General features: G+C 40.8%; 1 protein-coding gene across 2 annotated transcripts in view; it reads right to left on the bottom strand.

Annotated features, from left to right (window-relative positions):
• The window catches only part of Kat6a (lysine acetyltransferase 6A), a 103,065-nt gene extending 85,662 nt beyond the window's left edge, over window positions 1-17,403 (bottom strand). The window contains exons 1-3 of one of the 2 annotated variants that reach the window (XM_090353869.1): window positions 17,326-17,403; window positions 15,179-15,307; window positions 14,020-14,933 (exon numbers count right to left, since the gene is read on the bottom strand). In XM_090353869.1, the coding sequence (XP_090209995.1) occupies window positions 14,020-14,619 (600 nt within the window). In that variant the 5' untranslated portion in view covers window positions 14,620-14,933; window positions 15,179-15,307; window positions 17,326-17,403. The remainder of the gene's footprint in view (window positions 1-14,019; window positions 14,934-15,178; window positions 15,308-17,325) is intronic. The other variant, XM_090353870.1, reaches the window with a different exon arrangement.
• Between the last annotated feature and the right edge of the window lie 6,035 nt (window positions 17,404-23,438).

The raw sequence follows: 23,438 nt of genomic DNA, 5'->3' as shown, positions 1-23,438 counted from the left end.
GTGGTGCTGTGGATTAAGTGATAGAGCTCTAACTTTGAGAAAGCGTAAGGACAGCAGTCAACCCTGAATTCAAGCCCCAGGACTGATAAAAATAAATTCATAAATAATAAACAGATTAAAACAAGAAAAGGGCCTGAACTGGGGCAACAGAAGACTGATATGAAGGCATGACGACTAAACCTGAAGTAATTTTCTATTTTTTGCACTAGGGCTCAGGAGAACACCCTAAAATGATTATAGGAGACTAGAATGTGCCACCCCCAAAAAATAGACTGCTTTAGCGTATTTTGAAGTGGTTCCACAGGCACTGGAATAGCTCTGAAAAGCTGTCCTTTTGTAAAAGATATGCACATCTCCAATGGAAGTCTACATTCTAGAAGAAGACAACCCCTAAGATAACTGCCATTACCATCTGCCAAGACTATCTACACAGTTTTTGGTTCATCTATGAAAGCTGAAGGTCACCATCACTCACCTACCGCCTATACCACCCACTTATTCAATTCAGGATAAAGCCTATACCTCAAGGATCAGACCCTTGTCAGGTCTCAAATGGGGTGGTATTCTCCATGCAGATATACTTAATTGAAATTTTTCTCCTTTCAATCTTTTAACCCATTTACTTCACAGGTTCAACTATGAAATCTTCACAGAAAAAATGTCTACACTCTAATAGGATTAGTAGTGTTATCCATTGTAAGTTCTGCAAAAGAAAGAAACAAACAAACAAACTTAGCTTGGTGAAAATGGATGTTGTCTATAATCCTAGCAACTCAGGATGCTAAGACATGAAGATGTAAGTTCAAAGCCAATCAGAGCAGGAAAAGTCCATAAGAACCTTATATCCAATTAACCAACAATAACAAAAAAACTGGAAGTGAAGCTGTGGGTTCAAATGGCAACGAACCAGCCTTGAGCAAATGCACAGGGACAGCTCTCAGGCCCTGAGTTCAAGTTCCCTGAGTTGATCCAAGACCAACAAAAATAAACAATAATTTTGGGTTTTTTTTCATTGGTTGTGGGGCTTGAAGTCTGGGCTAGACGCAGTCCCTGAACTCTTCAGCTCAAGGCTACCTAGCACCCTACCACTTGAACCATAGTGCCACTCTTGGTTTTCTAGAGGTTAATTGGAGATAAGAGTCTCAAGGTCCTTAGGGCCGGGGCTAACTTTGAACCTCGATCCTCAGATCTTAGCCTCCTGAGTAGCTAGGATTACAGGAGTAAGCCACTGTGCCCAGCTACAATAAATATTTTTTTTAATCTGACTTAATTTACTACAGACTACAAAACAAGTCATGGAAAAAAAAAAACTTTCCTAATGCAGTCAGCACTATAAATACATTCCATCTATGTTGAGACACAAGCACTATGAGTTAACATTTACCAAGTGTTCAAAATATGTTCAGCAAGCTATTAAGTGCTTAAACTGAATAGGTAAGTTCATCTCAAGAGATCTAAAAAAAAAGTTTTAATCAAGGAGCAGTGACATCTGTTAATCAATGAATATTAGACAATTTCCTCTTCCACATATAAACACAAAAAGATAAATGTGTATTGGAAGTCATTTAATTTCATCTCAACTGGAAAAATAAGGGTTTGAACGTAAAGAAGTCCAGAAAGATTTTCTACAATTAGATATTTCATTTTACTAATTAGAGATTATATCTGTATAAAGACCTTATTTTACTAATTAGAGATTATATCTGTATAAAGACCTTACCTTTGTCTGAATGCTATTTTGAAAACTTTTTACTTTATACTTCCAAGAAAACAAGAGTCTATGTACATACCAACAATGTTTGTTCCCAATTTCCTTCAGTATATTAATGAAGTACTCTAGGCAGGTGACAGAAAAAGGACATAAAATCTACCTGACGGCTCACTATAAGCCACGCTAGGTCCTGTCTATTATATTTCTTATATCTCAAAAACTGGGCAGAAATATTATCCTAGGAAAAACTGAGAACATACCAAAGTTCACACAATGTGTTAAGAGGTAAAAACAGAAAGCAAATTCAGTCCAAATTCTTTCCCATACTAAAGATGATTGAGTACTCAAGGATGTCCTCTTCTGATCCAGTAAGTGCACATTTTTCATTACTGTCTAGAAAAGGCAAGTTATGCTTTTTTTATGCTTTGTATGCTTTATTACATACCTATGTTGAAATTCTTTAACTCCTGCATATTGTAGCTTTTCTCTCACATAATAAAAGGGGAAAAAATATGTGCAGCTTTTAAGGGTGCTAACTGAAATTCTAGAGCAAATAACCCTTTTCTTCTGGGAGACCTGTAAAACAAATGGCAAGTACATGCATGATATATTCTCAAGGGCATCACTAGGTATATAAACAATTCATGTTTCACAATAACATATTTGAATATAAATAAAATCAGTGACCTTATTATAGAAGTAACTCACCTTAACTTTTTAAGACATCCCTTACTTGATTTTAAATATGGTTGACATATCATACAACTGAGTGCAAGACTGTGGATTCCAGAGCAGAGATCTGCAAACTATAGAAAGTCAGACAAATCCAGTCTCCCATCTGTTCTATAAATCTCACTATAAAATAAGCACAATCATTTACACATTGCCTATGGATGCTTTGTAAAGCATAGTTAGGTAAGAGACTACATGGCTTAAAAAAAGCTAAAATCTATACTACCTGGTCCTTTATTTTAAAAATAAAATAAAATAAAAGCTTGCCAACAACTTGCTTGAATTTCAAATTCTTGAGACTAGTTCTACTTAAAGAGAATATACCAGGTACTCAAACACAGATGGCACACGAAGTAGTAGTAATAATAGAGGATTTGGAGCAACTCCAGGGACAGGGTTACAAATCATACATGTTATATCACAGAATTTGGCTCAGAAATGATTTTAGGCAAAGAGTAACTTTAATTTTAGAAAGCTGGCAATAACAGCTAACATTTACAGTACTTTTCCACTATTCTAAGTATTCTACTACTGTTCACTATTCTACTCTACTATCCAGCACCGTATCTATTGCCCAATATGTGACTATTTCAACTGAATTACAATTAAAACAAAAACTTTTTTTAATTTTTAATTTTAATTTTTTGCCAGTCCTGGGGCTTGAACTCAGGGTCTGAGTACTGTCCTTGGACTTTCTCAAGGATAGCTCTCTACCACCTGAACCACAGCACCACTTCCAGCTTTTTCTGTGTATGTGGAATCGAACCTAGGACTTCATGCATGATAAACAAGCACTATACCACTAGGCCATGCTCCTGGCCCTAAAACAAAAACTTTTGAAGAAAAGTCCACTAGTCATATTTCAAGAGTTCAAAAGTTATATTCCTTGGCTCCTATGGAGGAGAGCAAAGATATAAGATATTCCGATCACTATACAAAGTCCTATTAAACAACGCTTATGCAGTAAGTCCTCGCAACTTTATAGTACAGTAATGAGTACATTTCTTGTTGAACACTGTTATCCCTTGTTTTTCTTCCACTTCCCCACCCCCCGTCTTTCCTCTCAAGTTGTGAAGTTCATTCCCAACATATTGTCTTATAAGTAAATCATATTAAGTGAAGTAAGCCAAATCCAAAGAAACATAGACTCCATGGTTTCCCTCGTTTGTAATAATTAGTATGCATCTAGGATAGTCCTAGGAGAGGATTACAGTACATATGACCACGTAAGATAGTGCCAAGTAAAATGAACTCCAATATATGAAAATAAAGTTTATCTGGTTGTTGTTTTTATTATTTCTATTTTTCAGAAGGACAAGTGTTAAAGAAAGATGAAGCAGCTGGGCGCAAGCACAGTGACTCAGGCCTGTAATCCTAGCTATTCAAAAGGCTGAGACCTGAGGATCACCATTCAAAGCCAGTCCAGGCACTAAAGACCATGAGACTCTTATCTCCAATTAACCACTAGAAAACTGGATGTGGTACTGTGGCTAAAGGGGGAGTGCAGTAGCCTTGAGCTGAAGAGCTCAAGGACAATGCCCAGGCCCAGAGTTCAAGTTCCACAACTGACCAAAAACAAACAAAAAAATAAAGAAAAAAGAAAAGTAAAGAAAAGAAAGATGAAGCAAATTACCTAAGATCTTACTGTCAGATACAAATCCAGACGGTCAGAGCTTTGAGCCTATTAACTTTTTTTTTCTTTCCTCTTGACACTGGACCCTCCATGCTACCATATGTATTTCAGATTGACCTTATATTTTCCATGTAACCCAGGCTAGCCTCTAACTCACGATCTTTCTGCCTCAATCTCTCAAGTGCTGGGATTTAAAAAGTGGGATACCACATGGATAAACCTATACTAATCACTTAACAAGTATCTTCTGGGTAGCAGTGTGGACTGAAGGGAGATGATACTGGAGTCAGAAAAGGTAAAATCAGTGAAGCTGCTGAAGGAAGTGAGAGCAGTAGCTGGAATGGAAATAAAGCTTATTAACAGAGATGTTTAGAAGGCACAAGAAAAAAGACGGAATAGACTAGAATTTAATCAAAAAGACATACAATTTGGAAACTGTAATAACCTGGCAGGCTTAGCTGATGAATTTTTTTTTTGTAAAAATGCTTAACCTGTGAGTGGTTTCATTCTTGTGGTGACTGACTATGGGCATCGTAAGGTGACTATCACCTGCGTGTGGTGCTTACTTTTTAAAAGCTCGGCCCCACTGAAGATCCAGGCCACTCTCTATCAGCCCAAAAATAGAGAGTAGCTGCTACACTATTAAAATACCTCCTAGCTCAGTTTACTGAGTGCTGGTGACTACTGCTGAGAGTTCAGGGACTCCCAAATGGCTGGGGCATTACAAAACTAATGCCAAGTTTTACCTCTTAGTACAGTAAGAATAGAGGAACAAAGTGAGAGAAAGTGACAAATTCCATCTGAAAATATGAAGTGACAGAGGGAAGAAACCCTTCACAGTGAGATACTCAAGTTCAAAGCTCAGAAGATAGGTCAGAAATTAAGATACAAAATTAGTCATCAAGGTATAAAGCAAAGACATCTGGAGACAACTCAGGAACTTGGAAACAAGAAATGAGTGAAGAATAAAAATGTCCTAATATTTGGGTGAAAATAATTTTTAAAAATTCTAATTCCTCTAATTTGGACCATAAAAGAAAAAAATCAATCCTTCCAAAAAGTTGTTTCAACTCTCTAACAAGAGTTTATGACTATTTTCAAACACTGAAATAAGCAAATTTTTATGTCCTATGGTTTACAAAACCACCAAACTTCTCAAGCTCAGGCTTCCTCTATATTTTCTATTAAGGAGAAAGTTCTAAGGACACAGTGTCACACTTAAAGTGGCTATAGTATTAACAATATAAAGCAGTACAACAGCATAATGAAACATTCACAGAACCAAGAGGGGCATGATGAAGTCTTCCAGATGTATATCTACTTGCTGTGCAACTCTGGACAAGACATTTAAATCTTTGGCTCTCAGTTTCCCTATTTGTGAAGAGTAGAATTCTTGTGATCCAAAAATTACTGCTAGCTCAAAATTCTACAAGACTGCAATTCTGCTTTTTTCCCCTAAGGATTTATCTATACTACCATAAAATATGCCTTAAAACTACAGCAAAAATGATTTTTCTTAGTTTTTCCCCCACTATTGTGACCCCAAACAACATCTGATAGTGCCCTAAATATTACATTACTGTAATCTCTATGTTTAATTTCAGCCTTTTATAAAATACTGCCATACTACAAATTATTTCTTCACCTGTTCTGTAATAATTGAAAGAAAGGTTTATGGAGCTGACAAAAACCATCTGTTGAGAGCTATGACTTTCCTGTCAAAGAAAATAGGGGAGGGGAAGAAGATGGCAAGAAACAACTTTCATTTTTCCTGAGAACCAGCAGCAGCTGAATGAGTCCTGAAAGTTGCTACTAGTCTTAAATCATTTGCTAAGCTCCTTTATCAAATGACTCTATCCAACTAGCCAACTGGTAACAATGTTACCAGAATGAAGCTCCTAATTCCTATACACAAAATGCATTTGGTTCTTTGAAATAGTTAAATGGAAGCTAGAAAACTACTTATTATTGTAATTTTAACAAACATTCTCCAGTTTAATTGAGAAAAAGTTCTAATTCTGCTTTAACCAGAACACTTGACACATGAATTCATCTCACATAGCTAAGAATCAAATTTATTCTTTCATATACATACACACACACACACACACACACACACACACACACAATTTAGGGGGACTTTGATTAAAATACATTATACACCTAAATAAACATGCTCAATATTCAGTTAAAACACTCTTGAAGACAGTAATATAAGTCAAAGAGATTCTTACAACCCCAATAGACCAGATTTCCTGAATAGCTTCTATTACATGGTTTGCTTTTACAACATTCACATAAGAATTATGTAAAAGAACTAGTCAATATATCCAGGATAAATTCAATAAAAATAGGCAGCAAGGACAAGAGGAAATTTAATGGCTACTGTATTTATTTACATTTACTTCCTATTTGATGTATAGTGAGATGCCATAATGAAAAGTTGTCTTATTAAAGAATGAAATTTGTATTATTAAACATTATTAAATAGTAGTTATACCTGTAAAATTTAACTATGGAGTTTTCTTCTGCAGGTTTAATAACAAAGTACCAATTAGCGCACTTAGACTAGTTCCCAGTATATCCTTAACCCTTAACAAATATTAGCTCCTAATACATTTCTGCAAACAATTGTTGACATTCTCTCAGTCTACAGATAGGGGCAAAGAAAAACAAGAAAGGCCTCTATATATCTAATCTGAAGCAATCTGTGGGAAATCATGTCTTAGTTAAATTTTTCTCTTTATTTCATTGTTTTTAAATTAAGAAATATTTATTTGGAGGTTCTGTGGGGCAATAGAGCATTCTAACACAGACCTGCACCCAAGGAGCTTACTATCTAATAGGAGAGATACAATCACATACATCAGATACATAAACAGAGCTGTTTGAGTAAGGTAAATCTAATACTGTCCATAAAATGAGCTGAAGTAAGAGAAAAAGGTGAAGCATTAAGGCTACTAATCACATACTTAAAGAAGAAAGTTGGGAAGACAGAAGAACAGGACAGGGCTGGAGACTGGATACAGGTTATAAGGCATAGAAGCAGATGCCTCACTTCTAGCAAGCATGGGTCTCAACTGAGAAGCTAGGGAAGGAGCAGTGTTTATAAAGAAAATTATTCCTTATGGCTAATTACTCAATTCGCCAGTGACTTCTTAGCCCTGATACCTGCCTCACAAAATTTGCCATCAGTTTCCTCTATTGAACTGTTTGTGCATCTGTAATTTATTGAATGCAAGACTATCTCCAGGCAACTTCCCTCATAGAAATGAAAATGAAAAGCTATAGTTATTCAGATCAGTCACAATTTAGCTCTTTTTAAAGCCATAGTATCTTTTGGTGATTCTTGACCTCTAGGAGCTTCCAGACTAACAATGTAATAATATATATCTAATTCTAGATTGAAGGAACAACTGAGGAACTGTAAGAGATATAAAATGCCCTAGGAATGCATGAAGGGAAGCAGGACCTAAGATCAACAGGAGGCCAATGAAAATGCTCCCCACTTCAAAGATAGATACCTCAGTGCCCTGATAGCACTCCTCATGCACCTTACAAATCTCTTCTGAGGTAAAAAGTTTCATTAGTATACCAATAGCATCCTGAAAGCTTCCAGTAAACCCATCCCTGTGGGCGCACATGTTAATGACCAACTAAGATGGCAGGCTCCAATGGCCAGGCATTAAGACAAATTGTAAGAAAACAGAGAAGCAGGGAACTGATGGCTCACATCTATAATACTAGCTACTGAGATCTGAAGGGTTATAGTTCCAAGACAGCTAGGGTAGGGAAGTCTGTGAGACTCTCCAAAAGTTATCAGTGATTCAGGTGGCAGAGTACCAGTTTTGAGTGAAAAAGCTTAAGTGACAGTGCCCAGGCCCTGAATTTCTATTTAGTGGTGCTAAAGTTTAAATTCAGAATCTTGAGCTTATCAGGTAGATACTCCACCATTTGAGCCATGGTCCCACCAGTTTTGCTTTATATGTTTTTAACTTTAGGTCTTCATATTATGCCTGGGACAACCTGAGTTATAACCCCCTTTATTTATACTTCCTGCACAGCTGGAATGACAGGCACATACCATGTCTAGCTTGATTGAAATGGGGTCTCTCAAGCTTTTTTTTTTTTGGTCCAAACTGACAGAGAGAGAGAGGGGAAAAGGGAGAAAGAAAGAGAGAGAACTCTACTACAGCCATGCAACCAATCCCCACACCAGAAATGAGAAAACTTTAATGCCAACTGAATTGAAAATTAGTAAGAACAGATATTATTCTTAAGGAGAAAAATAAAATAAAACAGGGATCAACTTTAATATTAAAGCTTTACCCAAGAAACAGCTAATTATTTTTCAAAAATTAAGTCTTGTGAAAAATATGAATATCTCACTGTTTGTATTTCATAAACTAAAAACAGTTTCCACAAAAAAAAAATTTCCTATGTCTATTCTGTCTGCCTTAATCCCACCCAGGACCTATCTTTTAAATATACTACTTACGAAGGAATTCAAATGTTTACTGAAAAAAATGAATAAGCAACACAAATAAGCAAATTACCTTATAGCAATACCTGCATTTCCAAAAAAAAAATTTAGAGAGAAATTGCTACATAAGCCAGGTACACATTATCTTCTTTACCTACATCCCACAATTCAAGAAAGGCAACATTTGTCCCAAATAAAAATACTATGGCAGAGGTGGCTATCTACACAGGATACTGAAGATCACTGTTCAAAGCTAGCCCCGGCAAAAAAAAATCTCATGAGATCATTATCTACAACAAACTACTCAGAAAAAGCTGAAAGTGGCTGGGAGTTTGGCCTAGTGGTAGAGTGCTTGCCTAGCATGCATGAAGACCTGAGTTCGATTCCTCAGTACCACATACATAGGGAAAAAAAGCCAGAAGTGGTGCTGAGGCTTAAGTGGTAGAGCTTTAGCCTTGAGAAAGTCCAAGGACAGTGCTCAGGCCCTGAGCTCAAGCCCACGACTGGCAAAAAAAAAAAAGAAAAAGCTGAAAGTGGCACTATGGTTGAAGTGACAGGGCACTAGCCTTGAGCACAAAGAATCTCCAGGGTCTGGGTATGTGGCCAAGTAGTAGAGTGTGGCAATGCTTAGCATGCACGAAGCCCTGGGTTCAATTCCTCAGTACCACAAACACAGGAAAAGCTGGAAGAGGTACTGTGGCTCAAGTAGTAGAGTGGTAGTCTTTGAAAAAACTCAAGGATAGTGCCCAAGCCCTTAGTTCAAGCCCCAAGACTGGCAAAAAATAAAAATAAACAAACTCTGCTATATTCATGCAACCAATCACCACAATGGAAATGAGAAAACTTTAAATAAAGACAACTGAGTTGAAAGTTAGCAAGAATAGGTATTATTCTTTAAGAAGAGAAATAAAAGGATAAAGCAAGGTTCAACTATGGGTTACTTGCCTAGCAAGGGTGAGGCTCTATGTTCAATCTCCAGTTCTATCAGAAAAAAAAAAGGAAACAAAATGTTCTGTAGAGAGAACTTTACTTTTTAATGGACCTCAGATACACAAAACTATCTTACTAATAACCTTTGGTTCCTGTCACATTCTTATTAATGGCCAGTTGTGAGGAAGTGGAGGAGGAAGAAGGAAGAGGAGGAGGAAGAAGGAAGAAGAATAAAGAAAGGAAGACAGAGGAGATGGAGAAGAGGAAAAAGGAGAAGAGGAGGAGGAGGAAGGGGAGGAGGTAGAGGAGGAGGAGGAAAGGAGGAAGGAAAAGCCGCCACTGCCGCCTCCTTGTTAAAAATATTGAAAGAGGGCTTAAAACCTGTTCAATGTGGTAAGCACCTGGCAGGCATAGGTTCTTCAGGTCATACAAAATTATCAATACACATGGCACACTGTCACTTCATGTTCCATACCAAACATGATATCTAGGCCCTAATAAAATCCTCAAGTCCCCCACCTCTGCTTTAGAAGGTATATCACAATGAATTTCTATTGCTTCAGTATTTTCTAAAAATATTTGAAGTAAGGTAGAGATTCATAATCTAAAGTATTTTGAAACACATTTTGAATATATGACTTAGTGTTAACAGAGAAAGTTATTTTTTCATAAAATATAAAATTAAAAATGCATTCAATATTTTCTGCCTACCAAAAATCATAGGTCAGTAACACAGACACTGTAGAGAATCAGTTGTTTCCCTGCCCAATTTCTTGGAAGTTGGGGCTTAATACCACTGCCCAACATCACAGGAGCCCAGGAAAAGATCAAAATTCAAACTATCCCCCACTGAATGTTTATAGCTTTTATGACATTCATTGTACAAGTAGAAAAACTGTAAGTCAAACCGTTAAGTCAGGAATTATCGGTATAAGCCAACTGGCTTGCTGTTACCTAGGTTCAGAACAGCAAACCAATCAATTCTGCATGAGTTGATTGGGCAGTTTCAAAGAAAGAAATGAATGTAACCAAAATAAAATTAGGAGTAGATATATGATCTGTCCAGAAAAGGAACAATTCCACATTTTAAAGTTTATTGTATTATGGTTCTGAACGTGGGATTTTCACATAGTAGGGAAAAGTCACTTTGGAAATGTGCTACTTAAGACTCTATTTAAAAATACAGAACAGATCTCATCAATCCTAATTTCTTATAAATCAATTTCCCAATGAAATCAGAACACAGTGTCTACTTAAATAAACTCAATCTTCCCAAATATACACTCTATACTTAGCAACTTCAGTTTAACAGCACTACATATAAGAGCTACATAGCAAACAGGTATTTCTAACTAAAGCAAACTAGCATATCTCTACTGAATTAAACCTTTTTTTAATTTTAAAACTCTTGAGTGCTATGCAATAGGCTCAGCAAAGGTCCTTGGCTCAGCTGCAAAGTAAGTTGTTAACTGGTCTTCACCAGGTCCCATCTAAAAATAGAAGCGTAGGGTTCTAGAACTTAGGAGTTACCCTGTACAGCACTAAACTGACATACAACCAATATTTTATGTATAGCTAATTACATACATACAACTGATATTTTATGTATATATAATTATGTGTGTGTGTGTATGTGCATATGTGTGCGTGCGCACATACACACCAGAACTGAGACCTCAAGTTGGATCCCTACCACTTACGCCAAACCTCCACTACTGACTTTGAGTCTCACAGGCTTTTCTTCCCTGGCTGGCTTAAAATTTCCATCTCAAATCTCAGGCATCATAGTTAGGATTACACAGACATCTAAGTAATATTTTTTTTAATTAAAATATCTCGGGCTAGAACTAGGGCTAGGGGCCGGGAGTTTGGCCTAGTGGTACAGTGCTTGCCTAGCATGCATGAAGACCAGGGTTCAATTTCTGGGTGCCACATACATAAAAAAAAAGCCAAAGTGGTACTGTGGCTCAAGTGGCAGAGCTCAAGGACAGTGCTCAGGCCCTGCATTCAAGCCCCAGGACTGGAAAAAAATATATATATCTAGGGGTAGGCAAGGTGTAGAATCAGCCTAGATGCCACTCAATGGATGAAGGGATCAAAAAAATGTGGATATATACACAATGGAAATTTTTCATCCATTAGGAAGAATATTTTATCATTTACAAAGAAATGGATGGACTTGGGAAAAAATTATGTTAAGTAAAGGAATTCAAGTTTTTTTTTATATGTGGAAGCTGGAACTAATTTGTAAATGTACAAGTAAACACATATGGAGTTATAAGCAAGTGTATATAGACGTGTGGTATTTACAAAGAGAATTCAAATGGTATAATTCCTTAGGAAAAAAAATTCAGTTTAACAAAATCAATACCAAGAAAATGGCACCTGAAAGGTATGTGGTTGGAAAGGGACAAACAAATGGGGAGGGTGAAGGGAAATGCAGTCAATTTTCCGGCATATCCTATGAAATTAAAAGAAAAATTGAGGGGAGGGATTGTGTTAAGATGGAGAAAAATGATGAAAAGGTGACAATGATCAAGATGTATTGTACTCATAAACTGATTTATTGAATGGTAACTTCTCTTTGCAACTATTTAAAGATAAAAATACAATTACTGGATAAAAGTGGATCATACCTGTAAGCCAAGCTACGCAAGAGACTGAGATCTGAGGATCACGGTTCAAAGCCAGCCAGGGCAGGAAAAGTCTATGAGACTTTTCTCTCCAATTACCACAAAAAGCTGGAAGTAGTGCTGTGGATCAAGTGGTAAAGTGTTAGCCTTGAGCACAAAAGCTCAAGGACAGCATTCAGGCCCAGTGCTCAACCCACAGGACCAGGAAAAAAAAAAAAATTAGAAGATAATAAATACTATTTAGGGGGCCGGGAGTTTGGCCTAATGGTAGAGTGCTTTTCTAGCATGCATGAAGACCTGGGTTCAATTCCTCAGTACCATATACAAAGAAAAAAGCTGGAAAGGGTGCTGAGGCTAAAGTGGTACAGCTCTAGACTTGAGAAAGTCCAATGACAGGGCTCAAGCCCTGAGCTCAAGCCCAGGACTGGCAAAAAAAAAAAAAAAATACCATTTAGGGCTGGGAGCATGGCCAGCAGCAAGGCAGAGTGTTTGCCTAGCATGCACAAAGCCCAAGATTTGATTCCTCAGTACCAAGTACACAGAAAAAGCCAGAAGTGGTGCTATGGGTCAAGTGGTAGAACGCTAGCCTCGAGAAAACTCAAGGACAGTGCCTAGGCCCTGAGTTCAAGTTCCAGAACTGGCAAAAAAAAAAAAAAAAAACAGACAGGTGCTGATGGCTCACATCTTAATCCCAGCGACTCAAGAAGTTGAGATCTGGATCAAGGATCAATGTCAGTCCTGGGAAAAAGTCTATGAGACTCTTACCTCCAGTTACCCACCAAAAAGTCTAAAGCACAAAAGCTCAGGGAAAGTACCCAGGCACTGAGTACTGGGATATGTACCAAAAAAAAAAAAAAAAAATATATATATATATATATATATACATACATATATATATGTATGTATGTACCGACCAAAAAAAAAAAAAGAAAACATTTAAACTTCAGAGAATAAATCTGGGGCTAAAAAAGAGCCAAGAGTTCAAAGCATTACAGGTTTTTCTTTCAGATTTAGGGATACAACCTAAAGATAACATGAAAAAAATGAAAATTCTTTTGTAATCTACTTCTTTCGAATTTAAGTTCTCAGCATTTGGAAGCTCTTCAACTTCTAGTAATTAGGTACTCTAAGAATCGTAATTTTGTTTGTTTGGGCTGAAGGTGAGCTTGAACTCAGGGCCTGGTCACTGTCCCTGATGTATTTTGCTCAAGCTGGTACTCTACTACTTAGGCCACAGCTCTACTTCCAGCTTGTGATCGCCTAGCACGCACAAAGACCAGGGTTCAATTCCTCGGTACCACATACATAGAAAAAAAAAAAAAAAAAAAAAAGCCAGAAGTGGCGCTGTGGCTCAAGTGGTAGAGCTCTAGCTTTGAGAAAACCCAAGGACAGTGCTCAGGCCCTGAGCCTAAGCCCAGGACTGGCAAAAAAAAAAAAAAAAAAAAAAAAAAAATCAGAGGGCCTAGTGGTAGAGTGCTTCCCTAGCAGACATGAAGGCCCGGGTTCAACTCCTTGTTACCACATACATAGAAAAGGCAGGAATCTCAGAGACTTCCTGGCTGACTTTGAACCATGACCCTGAGATCTCTGCTGAGTAGCTAGAATTGAAACTGTGAGCCACCAGCATCCAGCAGGATTTTTAATTCTAAGCTAAACATGATCTTGAGGCTATTATGAACATTCTGTATGTTGAAACTTATACTTCAAATATTTTAAAGTGCCAGATTAACCTCTATTTGGTTCTAATAGCCAGAACTCACCAATAAAAAATCAGAAGGAAGCACGTCACAAAAAAAAGTTCTTGAACACAAACTTGAACACAACTTCCAGAAATGTAAATTTTGTAGTATCCTATTCTCATCAGCTATTCAAACACTGATGTATACACATTACTTACCTTATCCTTTTCATGTGGAAGCAGTGACACTGGAGGTAAACAGGAAAGAGACTCACAACTCTCTTTCCCGTCAGCATTGGTTGCCTTAGTGTTGAGCCTATAAAGAGGTCCATCTTTAAGGAGTCTGCCGTGGCCAACGGCACGTTTGATAGCCAATCGTAACTGCTGGTGAAAGCCAGAGGTAGAACTGCCTCCAAATAATGCAGACACATCTTTCTGACCTTTCAAAAAACGTTCAATGCTTTTTAAAGTTGAGCCACTGGACTCTGCCAAGCCATCAAATGCCCGTTTGATCAGTTTACTCCAATCCACATTTTGCTTATTATCCAATTTTCCATGGTTTCGAGGTTTAGGAAGTGCTATTCGCCCCGGATTATCAGGATCTTTATAGGAATTGAGGCCTTTGTTTGAGACTTTTAAAATTGTTCCATCTTTAACACTCAATTCCAATTGTTCTAAAACAGTTTTTCGATCTAAGCCATGGGATGAAGACACTGCATTGCATATCCTTTCTTCTGAAGGACGCTGTTTTTGCTTCTTCACTTTTTTGATGGCCTCCAAAATCCACTCCGTATACAGCGGGTTAGCGAGTTTTACCATGGTGAAGGATTCTGTATATCCATAGAGTCGTTATCCCTTATCCTGATGCTGAGTAAGTTTCACACCATGGAAAACAAGATCCTCGGAGGCTAGTAACCAGTTAACCATAGCATACAAGTTTTCTGGCCTGAGTCAGTCCTCCTTTCATAAACTAGAATGCCTTCCCACTTCTACTTTAGAAACCAAACCAACTGATTATTTGAAATGTCTTCAAACTTCCCAAAAGCACTACACATGAGTCTCTTCATAGAAAAGTTGTAAGAATTCCATTCATTTCACTCCTTGCTTCAGAGCAGAAGCTGTACATCTTATGCCTGAAAAACAATTAAAACAATGTCAAATTTCTATCAAGATTTACAAATAAGCTGTAAGTTGAAACACTTTTAAAAGCAGTCCTCTAAAGAGTTTTTAAGACATTTCTATTAACATTGCAAAATAATCATATATGCAAATCATTAGGACAAGAAAGAAAAGGGGAAGAGGGAGAAAACTGAGTATTTAGGATACAATGAGGAAACAAAATGAGATGGTCTACAAAGGACCTTAAGCTACAACTAACCAGAGGGTGCTGGCTATACTGTCCTCCGCAATCTCTGCTCATCAGTCTATGAATGTCAACTCTTCCTCCACATCTTCCCCACCAAACTATTCAGCACTTCAACAAGTATGTGGATTAGTAGTAAGAATCCTGCAATGAAAGTAACAGTGAATACTTCATCTTTCAAAACTTCAGAATGGATAAAAATAAGCAGCAGAAAAACACTGAGAATATCATAACTACTTCACAGATTAAAAGAACAGGAAATGCCAAGACTTACCAACAAAAACTCATAACTGAAGTAAAGTATTATTACTTTCCTTGAAATAAAAACACTGAAAATAGCCCAAAATAGTGCTTTTCAAATCATTCAAGTCATTCAAATTTTAACTAGTATCTTCATACTTACTGAAGGGAGAAACAATTACCAAATTTCTTGCAAGCTACGTAAAGATAAAATGAAAAAGAGGTAGGTCTAGAATTATTGGTATTAAATACACATATTGCATATCAAATGTACAGTACAGAAAAAAATGTATTGGCTATTTGTGGGCCTAGAGAAAAATGAATTTGTTAAAAGAATTCAAGCTGAACATCCAAGTGAACATTAATAATAAAACAAAGACATACAAATACATTGCCTCTTTGGTTCAACTAAATTTTCTCACAGGAAAAAAAAAACTGGCAAGCATGCATTTTTTAATCACTGAAATAATGGATTACAAACTGAAATGACTCCTTCACCTCCAAAAACTAAGTTTAACTTTATTTTTTTAAGAACTTGCATCATTCTGTGGAGCATTTTGCATCAATTATAATATAAACAATGCCAGGGGGGGAAAAAATGCCCCCTAGCAACTATTCTTTGACGTTTTAAAAGCGAGAGAAAAATCTAGTGTTAGGAAAGGAATAATACCAGTCACGCTGCTACGAAAGTAAAGACTGAAGCAAAACACTCAAAACAGGGCCAAGATTTACTTTAAAATGAGCCTAGTAAAAAGAACCACCACCACCCCCACCCCCCGAGAAAACCACAGGTCCTGTGGGTGAGGGTCTCGAGAGGACAGAAATCAGAGTGTTATAGGCATCACACCGTACGGAGCTCCACCCCGGGTTAAGAAGCTCCCGGGTGCAGGATGAGTGACAGCCGCTCATTGTTCCTCTGGCTGGGACTCACGTCAGTTTCCAGGTCTGCAGGAGGAAACGCGCCAGGGGCTGGACCCTTAACTCTCGCAAAGTCCGTGTCGGCTCCCCCGACAGTCCCGGCCGCGCGTCCCCGGCTCCCGCTTCCCAACACATCTTCGCGCTCTCTTTTCAAAGACCGAGAAACTTTACGAACTTGAAGCGCCGCCGCCAGCCCGCCGCTCGCCGAGGGGCTGCTTCGCCGTTTCCATTTGGAAACAGAACCCGAAGAGTAAGTTAACAATGAAATCACGTGGAGTTCGGAGCACCGGCTCCCCTCTCTTCTGCTCCTCCGCGGGGCCGGCTGGCAGCCCGAGCCGAGGGCACGCGGGTGGCCGGGACGCTTGACAGGTGGGGCAGCTCCGGGCCAGGGCGGTCGAGCTTGACAGGCGGCCCGCCACCTCCCAGCCCGGCGCCGGGGCTGACAGCCCGACAGACACAACACCACACGTGCTGCCTCCTCCGCACCACAACACCCACCGGCCTGTCACCCCGCTGGCCGCTCAGCCCGGCTCCGGTCTCCGCGCCCAGGGCAGGCGCGGCAGAGTGCGCGCCGGCAGCGCGGAGAGCCCGGCCCGGCGACCGGCGCAGGTGGGGCTGGCGGTGGGCGCGCCCCCGAGGGAGAGCGGGCTCGCCGCTCCGCCAGCCCGAGGCCCCGCGGCCTGGCCGCTCGCCGCCCGCCACCGCGAGCTTCCACAACCCAGTGGCCGGCGGCGGCGGCGGCGGAGGAGGCGGCGGCGGACGGCGAGCGCGGGGCGGGCGGCGGCGCGGGCCCAAGGCGGGGGAGCCGGGCGCCGGCCGGGCGCGAGGGGGCGGCCGCGGCGCCCAAGCCCGAGGCCTGGCGCAGAGCAGCGGGAGGCGGCGCAGGCCGCGGCGGGGCCTGCAGCCGCCCGCCGACCCTGCGGGACGGCGGAGCGAGCCCAAGAGCGGCTCGGCCTCGGGCTCGACGGCCGGGGACAGTCCGGGGTGTTTCCTCGCCTACTTACCGGGGGAGAAGAGAGCCGGGGTCCTGGGGCCCCGGGCTGGACCGCGGAGATGCCCCAAACTGACACGGCCGCCATCTTGGAGACAGTGAGCTCCGGCCGGGGGGAGGGGCGGCGAGGCGGCGGAACAGCCGCGGGGGGAGGGGAGCGGCGCGAGGGAACGGCAGCCTGAGGGAGGGAGCGGGAACAGCCCGGGCGGGCGGCGAGGGCAGGAGGAGGGGGAAGCCTCGGAGGAGAGCCGCTGAGAGCGGGAAGAACGGGGCCTGGCGCCGGGAAAGGCCGGAGGGCGGGCCGGGACTGGAGGGAAGAGCGCGCCGGGAGGGTCACGTGGGGCCGGTACAAAAGGCCAAAGCCAAAGCGGGAGGAGGACCTGCCGGGGCCGGGGACTGGCGGCCGGGGCTCCCGCTCGCGATTCTCACGCGCCCGCCGAGGTCGGGCCGACGCCGGGCGCGGGGCGGAAAGGGCACCCCGCCCCCCCCCCGTCCCGTCGCCCAGCTGGGGGACCGCGGGGCCGGCGCCCGGGCGGGGTGACGTGGGGCGGCACGGAAATCCGGTAGCCGGACGGCTCGCGACTCCCGGTGGCGTCCGTGTTTACAGCGCGCGGGGCCTCCCCGCCCCGGCCCTCGCCGCGCCCTCGGCGAGCCGGGAGCCGGGGCGGCGCGGAAGCTGCTGGGTCCCCCTGCACGCCGGGCCGAGCGGGGCCCGCGGGAAGCGGGAGGAGGCGGGAACCCGGACACCCGTGTCAGCCTGCCGCGAGGCCCCCGCTCCTCCCGGCCGCCGCACGGGAGCCGCGGTGGGACCGGGGAGCGCGGACTGGGGCTGGGGCGCCCCGCCGGAGCGCGGCCCGCGCCCGGCCGCCCCGCGGCCCCTCTCCACCAGCTGCATGTGTCTTTGTCTCTCGAAACTCAGAGGTTGGGTCAACTTTTCTTCTTCTTTCTTGCTCCGTTGTGGAAAGCAGTAACCAATGCAATGCCCCCAGGTGTGCTAAATACTGCGCTGTTAAATGCCAGCCCGTTGCTTGCTGCTGGACCTTCATGTTTTCTGCCCCAGCACCACCTTACCTTCTCTCGCATTTCGTCTCTTGGAAAAGATCTCCCACTGCCTTTACACTTGATGCTTAATTTTCTGAGCTTCTGTAGGGTTGAGCGTTCCCTCCATCCAAGTGGAATTTGCGGTTCCGATCTTAAATACGTTCCCAGGTAAAGGTGTTGATAGCGCTTTTCGACTCTCGTGTCTACTGTGCGCTTTGCTTCTAGTAAATGAACACTTAGGAAGCCACTTAAGCAAGTTGCCACCTCACTTCACCCCTCCTCAGTCCTACATTTACCTACCTCTGTGGCCTGTCACCACTCTATTCCTTAGATGGTCTGTATGAAACGTTAGGTTGCCAATGTCATCCAATAAAAGGAACATTAAAAAAAAAATAGACACTAGTGGTCCACACCTGTAATCCTAAATGCTTAGTAGATGGAGATTTCTTGGATTTCCATTCCAGCCCATCTTGGGTAAAAAGTTGACAACCTCCTCTGAACTTCAGAAAAGAGGTAGCGTATGTATCATCCCATCTACAGAAGGGAAGGGTAGATGGGTGGATCACGGTCCGTGTACACTTGAGCAAAACACAAGAGGGTAAAAAAAGAAAAGAAAAAAGAGCTGGAGGCTTGGCAACGCCTACTTGACAAGTGTGAAGTACTTGGGTTCAAAGCCCAGTGTTATCAAAAGAAACCAGAAAGGAGGAAAGGAAGCCCTTTATTTGGGGAAGAGGGATCAGTCAACTATGACCATACTGATGACATGCTGTGATCATCATGTGGATACAAGATATTCTTGTAACTATAAGGTATTCTATCAGAAAGGATACCTTCTTTCCTAGATGAATCAGAGGACCTATTAAGTAAAATGATGTGTATAATGAAAAGACATTGGTGGGAGTAGGGGGAGATAAAGTTCTCAAAAAAAAAAAAATAAGGCAAATTTCTTCTTTCCAAAGAGGACAGATAAAACATTAGTAGAATGAAATACTCCTGTGACAGAATGAAATACTCTTGTGACATTAGAGGCTGTAGTTTTTGAAAGAGAAATGATATAGAAGCAAATTGTGTTTGCTTTTAGGGATAATTTGGATGAAAACCAGCCTTGGGGATCCCTGATGAAAGACCAAACTGGAGCTTAAGCACACAATAGCAAGGATTTAAAACAATTTGCAACAACAAAGCACACTGGAGCATTCCAAGTAAAGAGTCTTTGCTTTTTATCTTTAAAACCAAACGGCACATTCTGGAGGTCTTCCTAAATACTTCAGCAAAGATAGATTAAAGTCCACATCTTTTTGCAAATTAGAGGAATCTGCAACTCTGAAAGGACACTTTTTCTTAACTCCTTTCTTAGGTTTTGTTTTGGTTTATGTGTAGAGGATTCAGCCCTAATTTGTGCAACTGAAGACTATTACCTTCTGTATTTTTACTCCAGGAATCTGCTTTTCAATTGTCTTTGATAACTGTGCTTTAAGTAATGTTTAGGTCAACCTAAAATTGTAAGACTGTTTTGTCCTGGTTTCAATGGATAAGTTTTTACTCCTTTTACATTTAATAAAATTATTGGCAAATTTAAATTTGTGCCTGACATATTTTGGCTCATCTATTTTATAACATGTTCACTCTTGTCTTCTTTTAAATTAAGTTATTTTCATTATACCACTAATCCTCTCTACTAGCTGAGATGGACTTTTTTTTTTTACCAGTTTTGGAGATTACAACATTTTTTTGGACTTATTAAATTCAAAGACAATGTTATCAAGTTTCTTAGAATTTCTAAGACTTTAGAAGTCCTATGAACTGACTCAGTCTGAACTAAAAAGTTCTTGAGGAAGCACATCTATATTAAAGATCCTAGAGACTGCATAACTCTGGCTGACTATGACTTGTGATTATGGAGTTGGAATGTTGTAGGTCTGAGAGGAAAATTTATCATGGGCTATATAGACCCTTTAATAGTTAATTACTTTAAATCTTGTAAATGACCTAACATTCTCCTGACAAACTTCTTAGAATGTGTCCTTAAGCTTAATAGACCACTAGCCTCTAATAACCTTAAAACTAAGAAAATCTCACAAATTGTCCTTATTTTTATCTTATTTTGTCTTTTTAGTGTTATCCCTGGGGATTGAATTTGGCCTAGGATCTGGTCCTAGGCTTTTTTCCCAAGGCTCTACCACTTGAGCCACAGATCCATTTCCAGCTTTATGTGTGTGGTTAATTGGCAATAAGAATTCTCGTGAACTTTTCTGCCCGGGCTGGCTTAAATTGGAATTGTCAGATCTTAGCCACTTAATTAACTTAAGATTACAAGTGTGAGCTACTAGCACCAGGAAAAATTATTTATTTTGCCAGTCCTGGGGCTTGAACTCAGGGCTTAGGCACTGTTCCTTGAGCTTTCTCAAGACTAGTGCTCTACCACTTGAGCCACAGCACCACTTCTGGCCTTTTCTGTGTAAGTGGTACCGACAACTTAAACCCAAGGCTTCATGCATGCTAGGCAAGCACTCTACCACTAGGCCACACTCGCAGCCCGACAAATTTAGTATATATGTAGTTCATTGCAAAACCTTTACATTTCCTGTTATAGTTTCTAAACTTATTAGCTCTTAAATCTATTATTGAGTTCTTAATTTGGGTCATCATCTTTTTAAATTGTAGAATTTTCAGGTTTTTTTCAATTTCAATTTATTTGGAGAAATTCTAAATTTTTGTGTATCTATCTTGACCTGAACATATAAATCCTAGTGATCTTAAAGCTTTTACTTATGACTGCAAGAACTGGATTTTCTGTGGGTCTGCTTCTATTGTATTTTCTTTGCATTGATCTTTGAGGGGTCTTAGGCTTGAACTCAGGGCCTGAGCACTGTCCTTGGGCTTTCTTAAGGTTAGAACTCTACCTCTTGAGCCACAGCACCACTTCCGGCTTTTTCTATATATGTGGTATGGAGGAATTGAACCTGGGTCTTCGTGCATGATAGGCAAGCACTCTACCACTAGGCCAAACTCCCGGCCCCTGGTTGTTTTGGGGTTTTTTTCCCCTTCCTTACACAGTCCCCAACTTCTAGCTTACCTGGTAATTATTAGTGGAAAACCACATGTTGAATATGAAAGTTGTAGAGGCCCTGGGTAGTATTAAGTTCATCCAGAAAAAGGTTCGCCTTAGTCATCTGTAAAGTCTTTATAAGGAAGGTCAGTCACCCAATTCAATCAGAGGTTTTGATGAACATAATCCAAGGGTTCCAAATGAGAATTTCATTTATTCCCTGGAACCATTCATCCTAATTTGAATTTTGTTTCCTTAGAACCACAAGATTGTCAAAACACTGCCTTACTTTCCTTTTTCTCCTCACCACCTTTGACTTCTCTCAGCACATCTTCAGAACTTGGCAAGTGAGCTGCAAAGCAGTGGCTCACACCTGTAATCCTAGCTACTCAAGAGGCTAAGATCTAGGGATCCCAATTTGAAACCAGCCCAAGGCGGCCAATCCAAGAGACTCTTCAAATAGCTGGAAGACTGAGAAAGCATACATTCACACAACACACACACTAGACTTTGGCAAATGATTTAAGGGAAAGTGGCAAAGAATTGGGCTCATTCATTCTGTCCTTTTCTCCAGGAATCTGGCCCTTGTCTCTAAGTTTTGTCTCTTCCAGCTCTGCCAAACTGACAAAATTCTCACTGGTGTCTTTGCCTTCTAGAACCTCTCTTTCTGTTACTGTGACTCAAAATCCAGATACTGGACAAATGCCCAGAATTTCCTGGAGGGACAAAGTTATTGCTAAATGCCATCTCACCCTTGCATATTGTTTCTCCTCTGAGACAGTGTCTTTGCAAGCTCCGTTTGCCTCAGTAGCCCACTCATGCCTTCACATGCATGTTTAATATACTAGCTGGCTGTCCTAATTGTTTTCAGCTGAATCCCTGGTTGACTTAAACACTCCCATCTTTCTCAGAAGCAGAAAAAGTTTCTTCTAAATGAAAGGTCTGTCCTTCCTTTGAAATAGAAGAATGTCTGAACAAGGTTTGCCTCAGGTATAAAGATGTAGTTTCTAACAGCACCTGTGTTTCAGCTGAGCCCTTTTTAAAAATGATCCTGGGATTCCAAACCAGACTTATTCCAACTGAATCTCTGAGAGTGTGGTGAATTTGGCTCTATATTTACCAAAAAAAAAAAGAGGGAAAACTGGTGAAATAGATGATATAATGATTTTTAGACATCAAATAATAGATGTTAGACAATGACCACTAAGATAAGCAAAGCAAATGATGGAGCCCTGTACCTGGTTAATCTACTCCCTTAAGATGACTGGTAGACCTCTGACCTGGGAGCAGGGGATCCCAAAGCTCAGCCCTACCATGGACTTTAGGAGGCAATATGAGCATTCAGGGAAGGGAAGGTAACTAAAGCAGCAAACTAGAAAAGGGGAAGCTACAGGTGCCTTAAACACTAGATATAGACAGACAGTCTTTATTCTTTGGGTGTATATTGATTTGCACATGTTTGAGGCAGGAAAAGGAAACAAATTAGAAACTAACTGGGAAAAGAACCAGCAAAAAGAGACAGGCAAGCAATTTCCTAAGCTCCTACCTGCATGGAAAGAGAGCTTTTTTCCCCCATTAGCTGTAATAGAAAGACCTTTTAATAGTATTGTTCTTAGTCCTCAGGAGAGTTTAATCTTAGTATTAAAAAAGAATCTCCCTATATTACAGGAGGTGAGAGAGATTTGGAGAAAAAATGACTGAAGGAGCATCAAATTTTAAAAATACAAGCACACCAATTCAAGTCCAGCGAACACCAAGCAGAAAGAAAAACTGTAATCACATCAGGCTCTTTGGTCCATGCATCTTCAGAATTTGGGAAATGAAGCCAGACATAGTGATTTATACCTGTAATCCACTCAACAGGATTACAAACTCTGAGCCAGCCTGGGGCATATAGCAAGATACTGTCTCAAACAATACAAAAAGAACTTAGCAAATGACTGAAAGTACAGTATAGTAAAATCATTAAAAATCAGTAGGGGAAAAAAAAACATCAAAAAAAAAAAAACATCAGGCAGATAAAAAAGACATTATGC

Source organism: Megascapheus bottae, chromosome 20 (assembly GCF_031878675.1).
Source record: "Megascapheus bottae isolate mThoBot1 chromosome 20, mThoBot2.hap1, whole genome shotgun sequence".
Lineage (NCBI taxonomy): Eukaryota > Metazoa > Chordata > Mammalia > Rodentia > Geomyidae > Megascapheus > Megascapheus bottae.
Note: the sequence above shows the minus strand (reverse complement) of the source record. Positions and strands in the feature narration are given on the sequence as shown.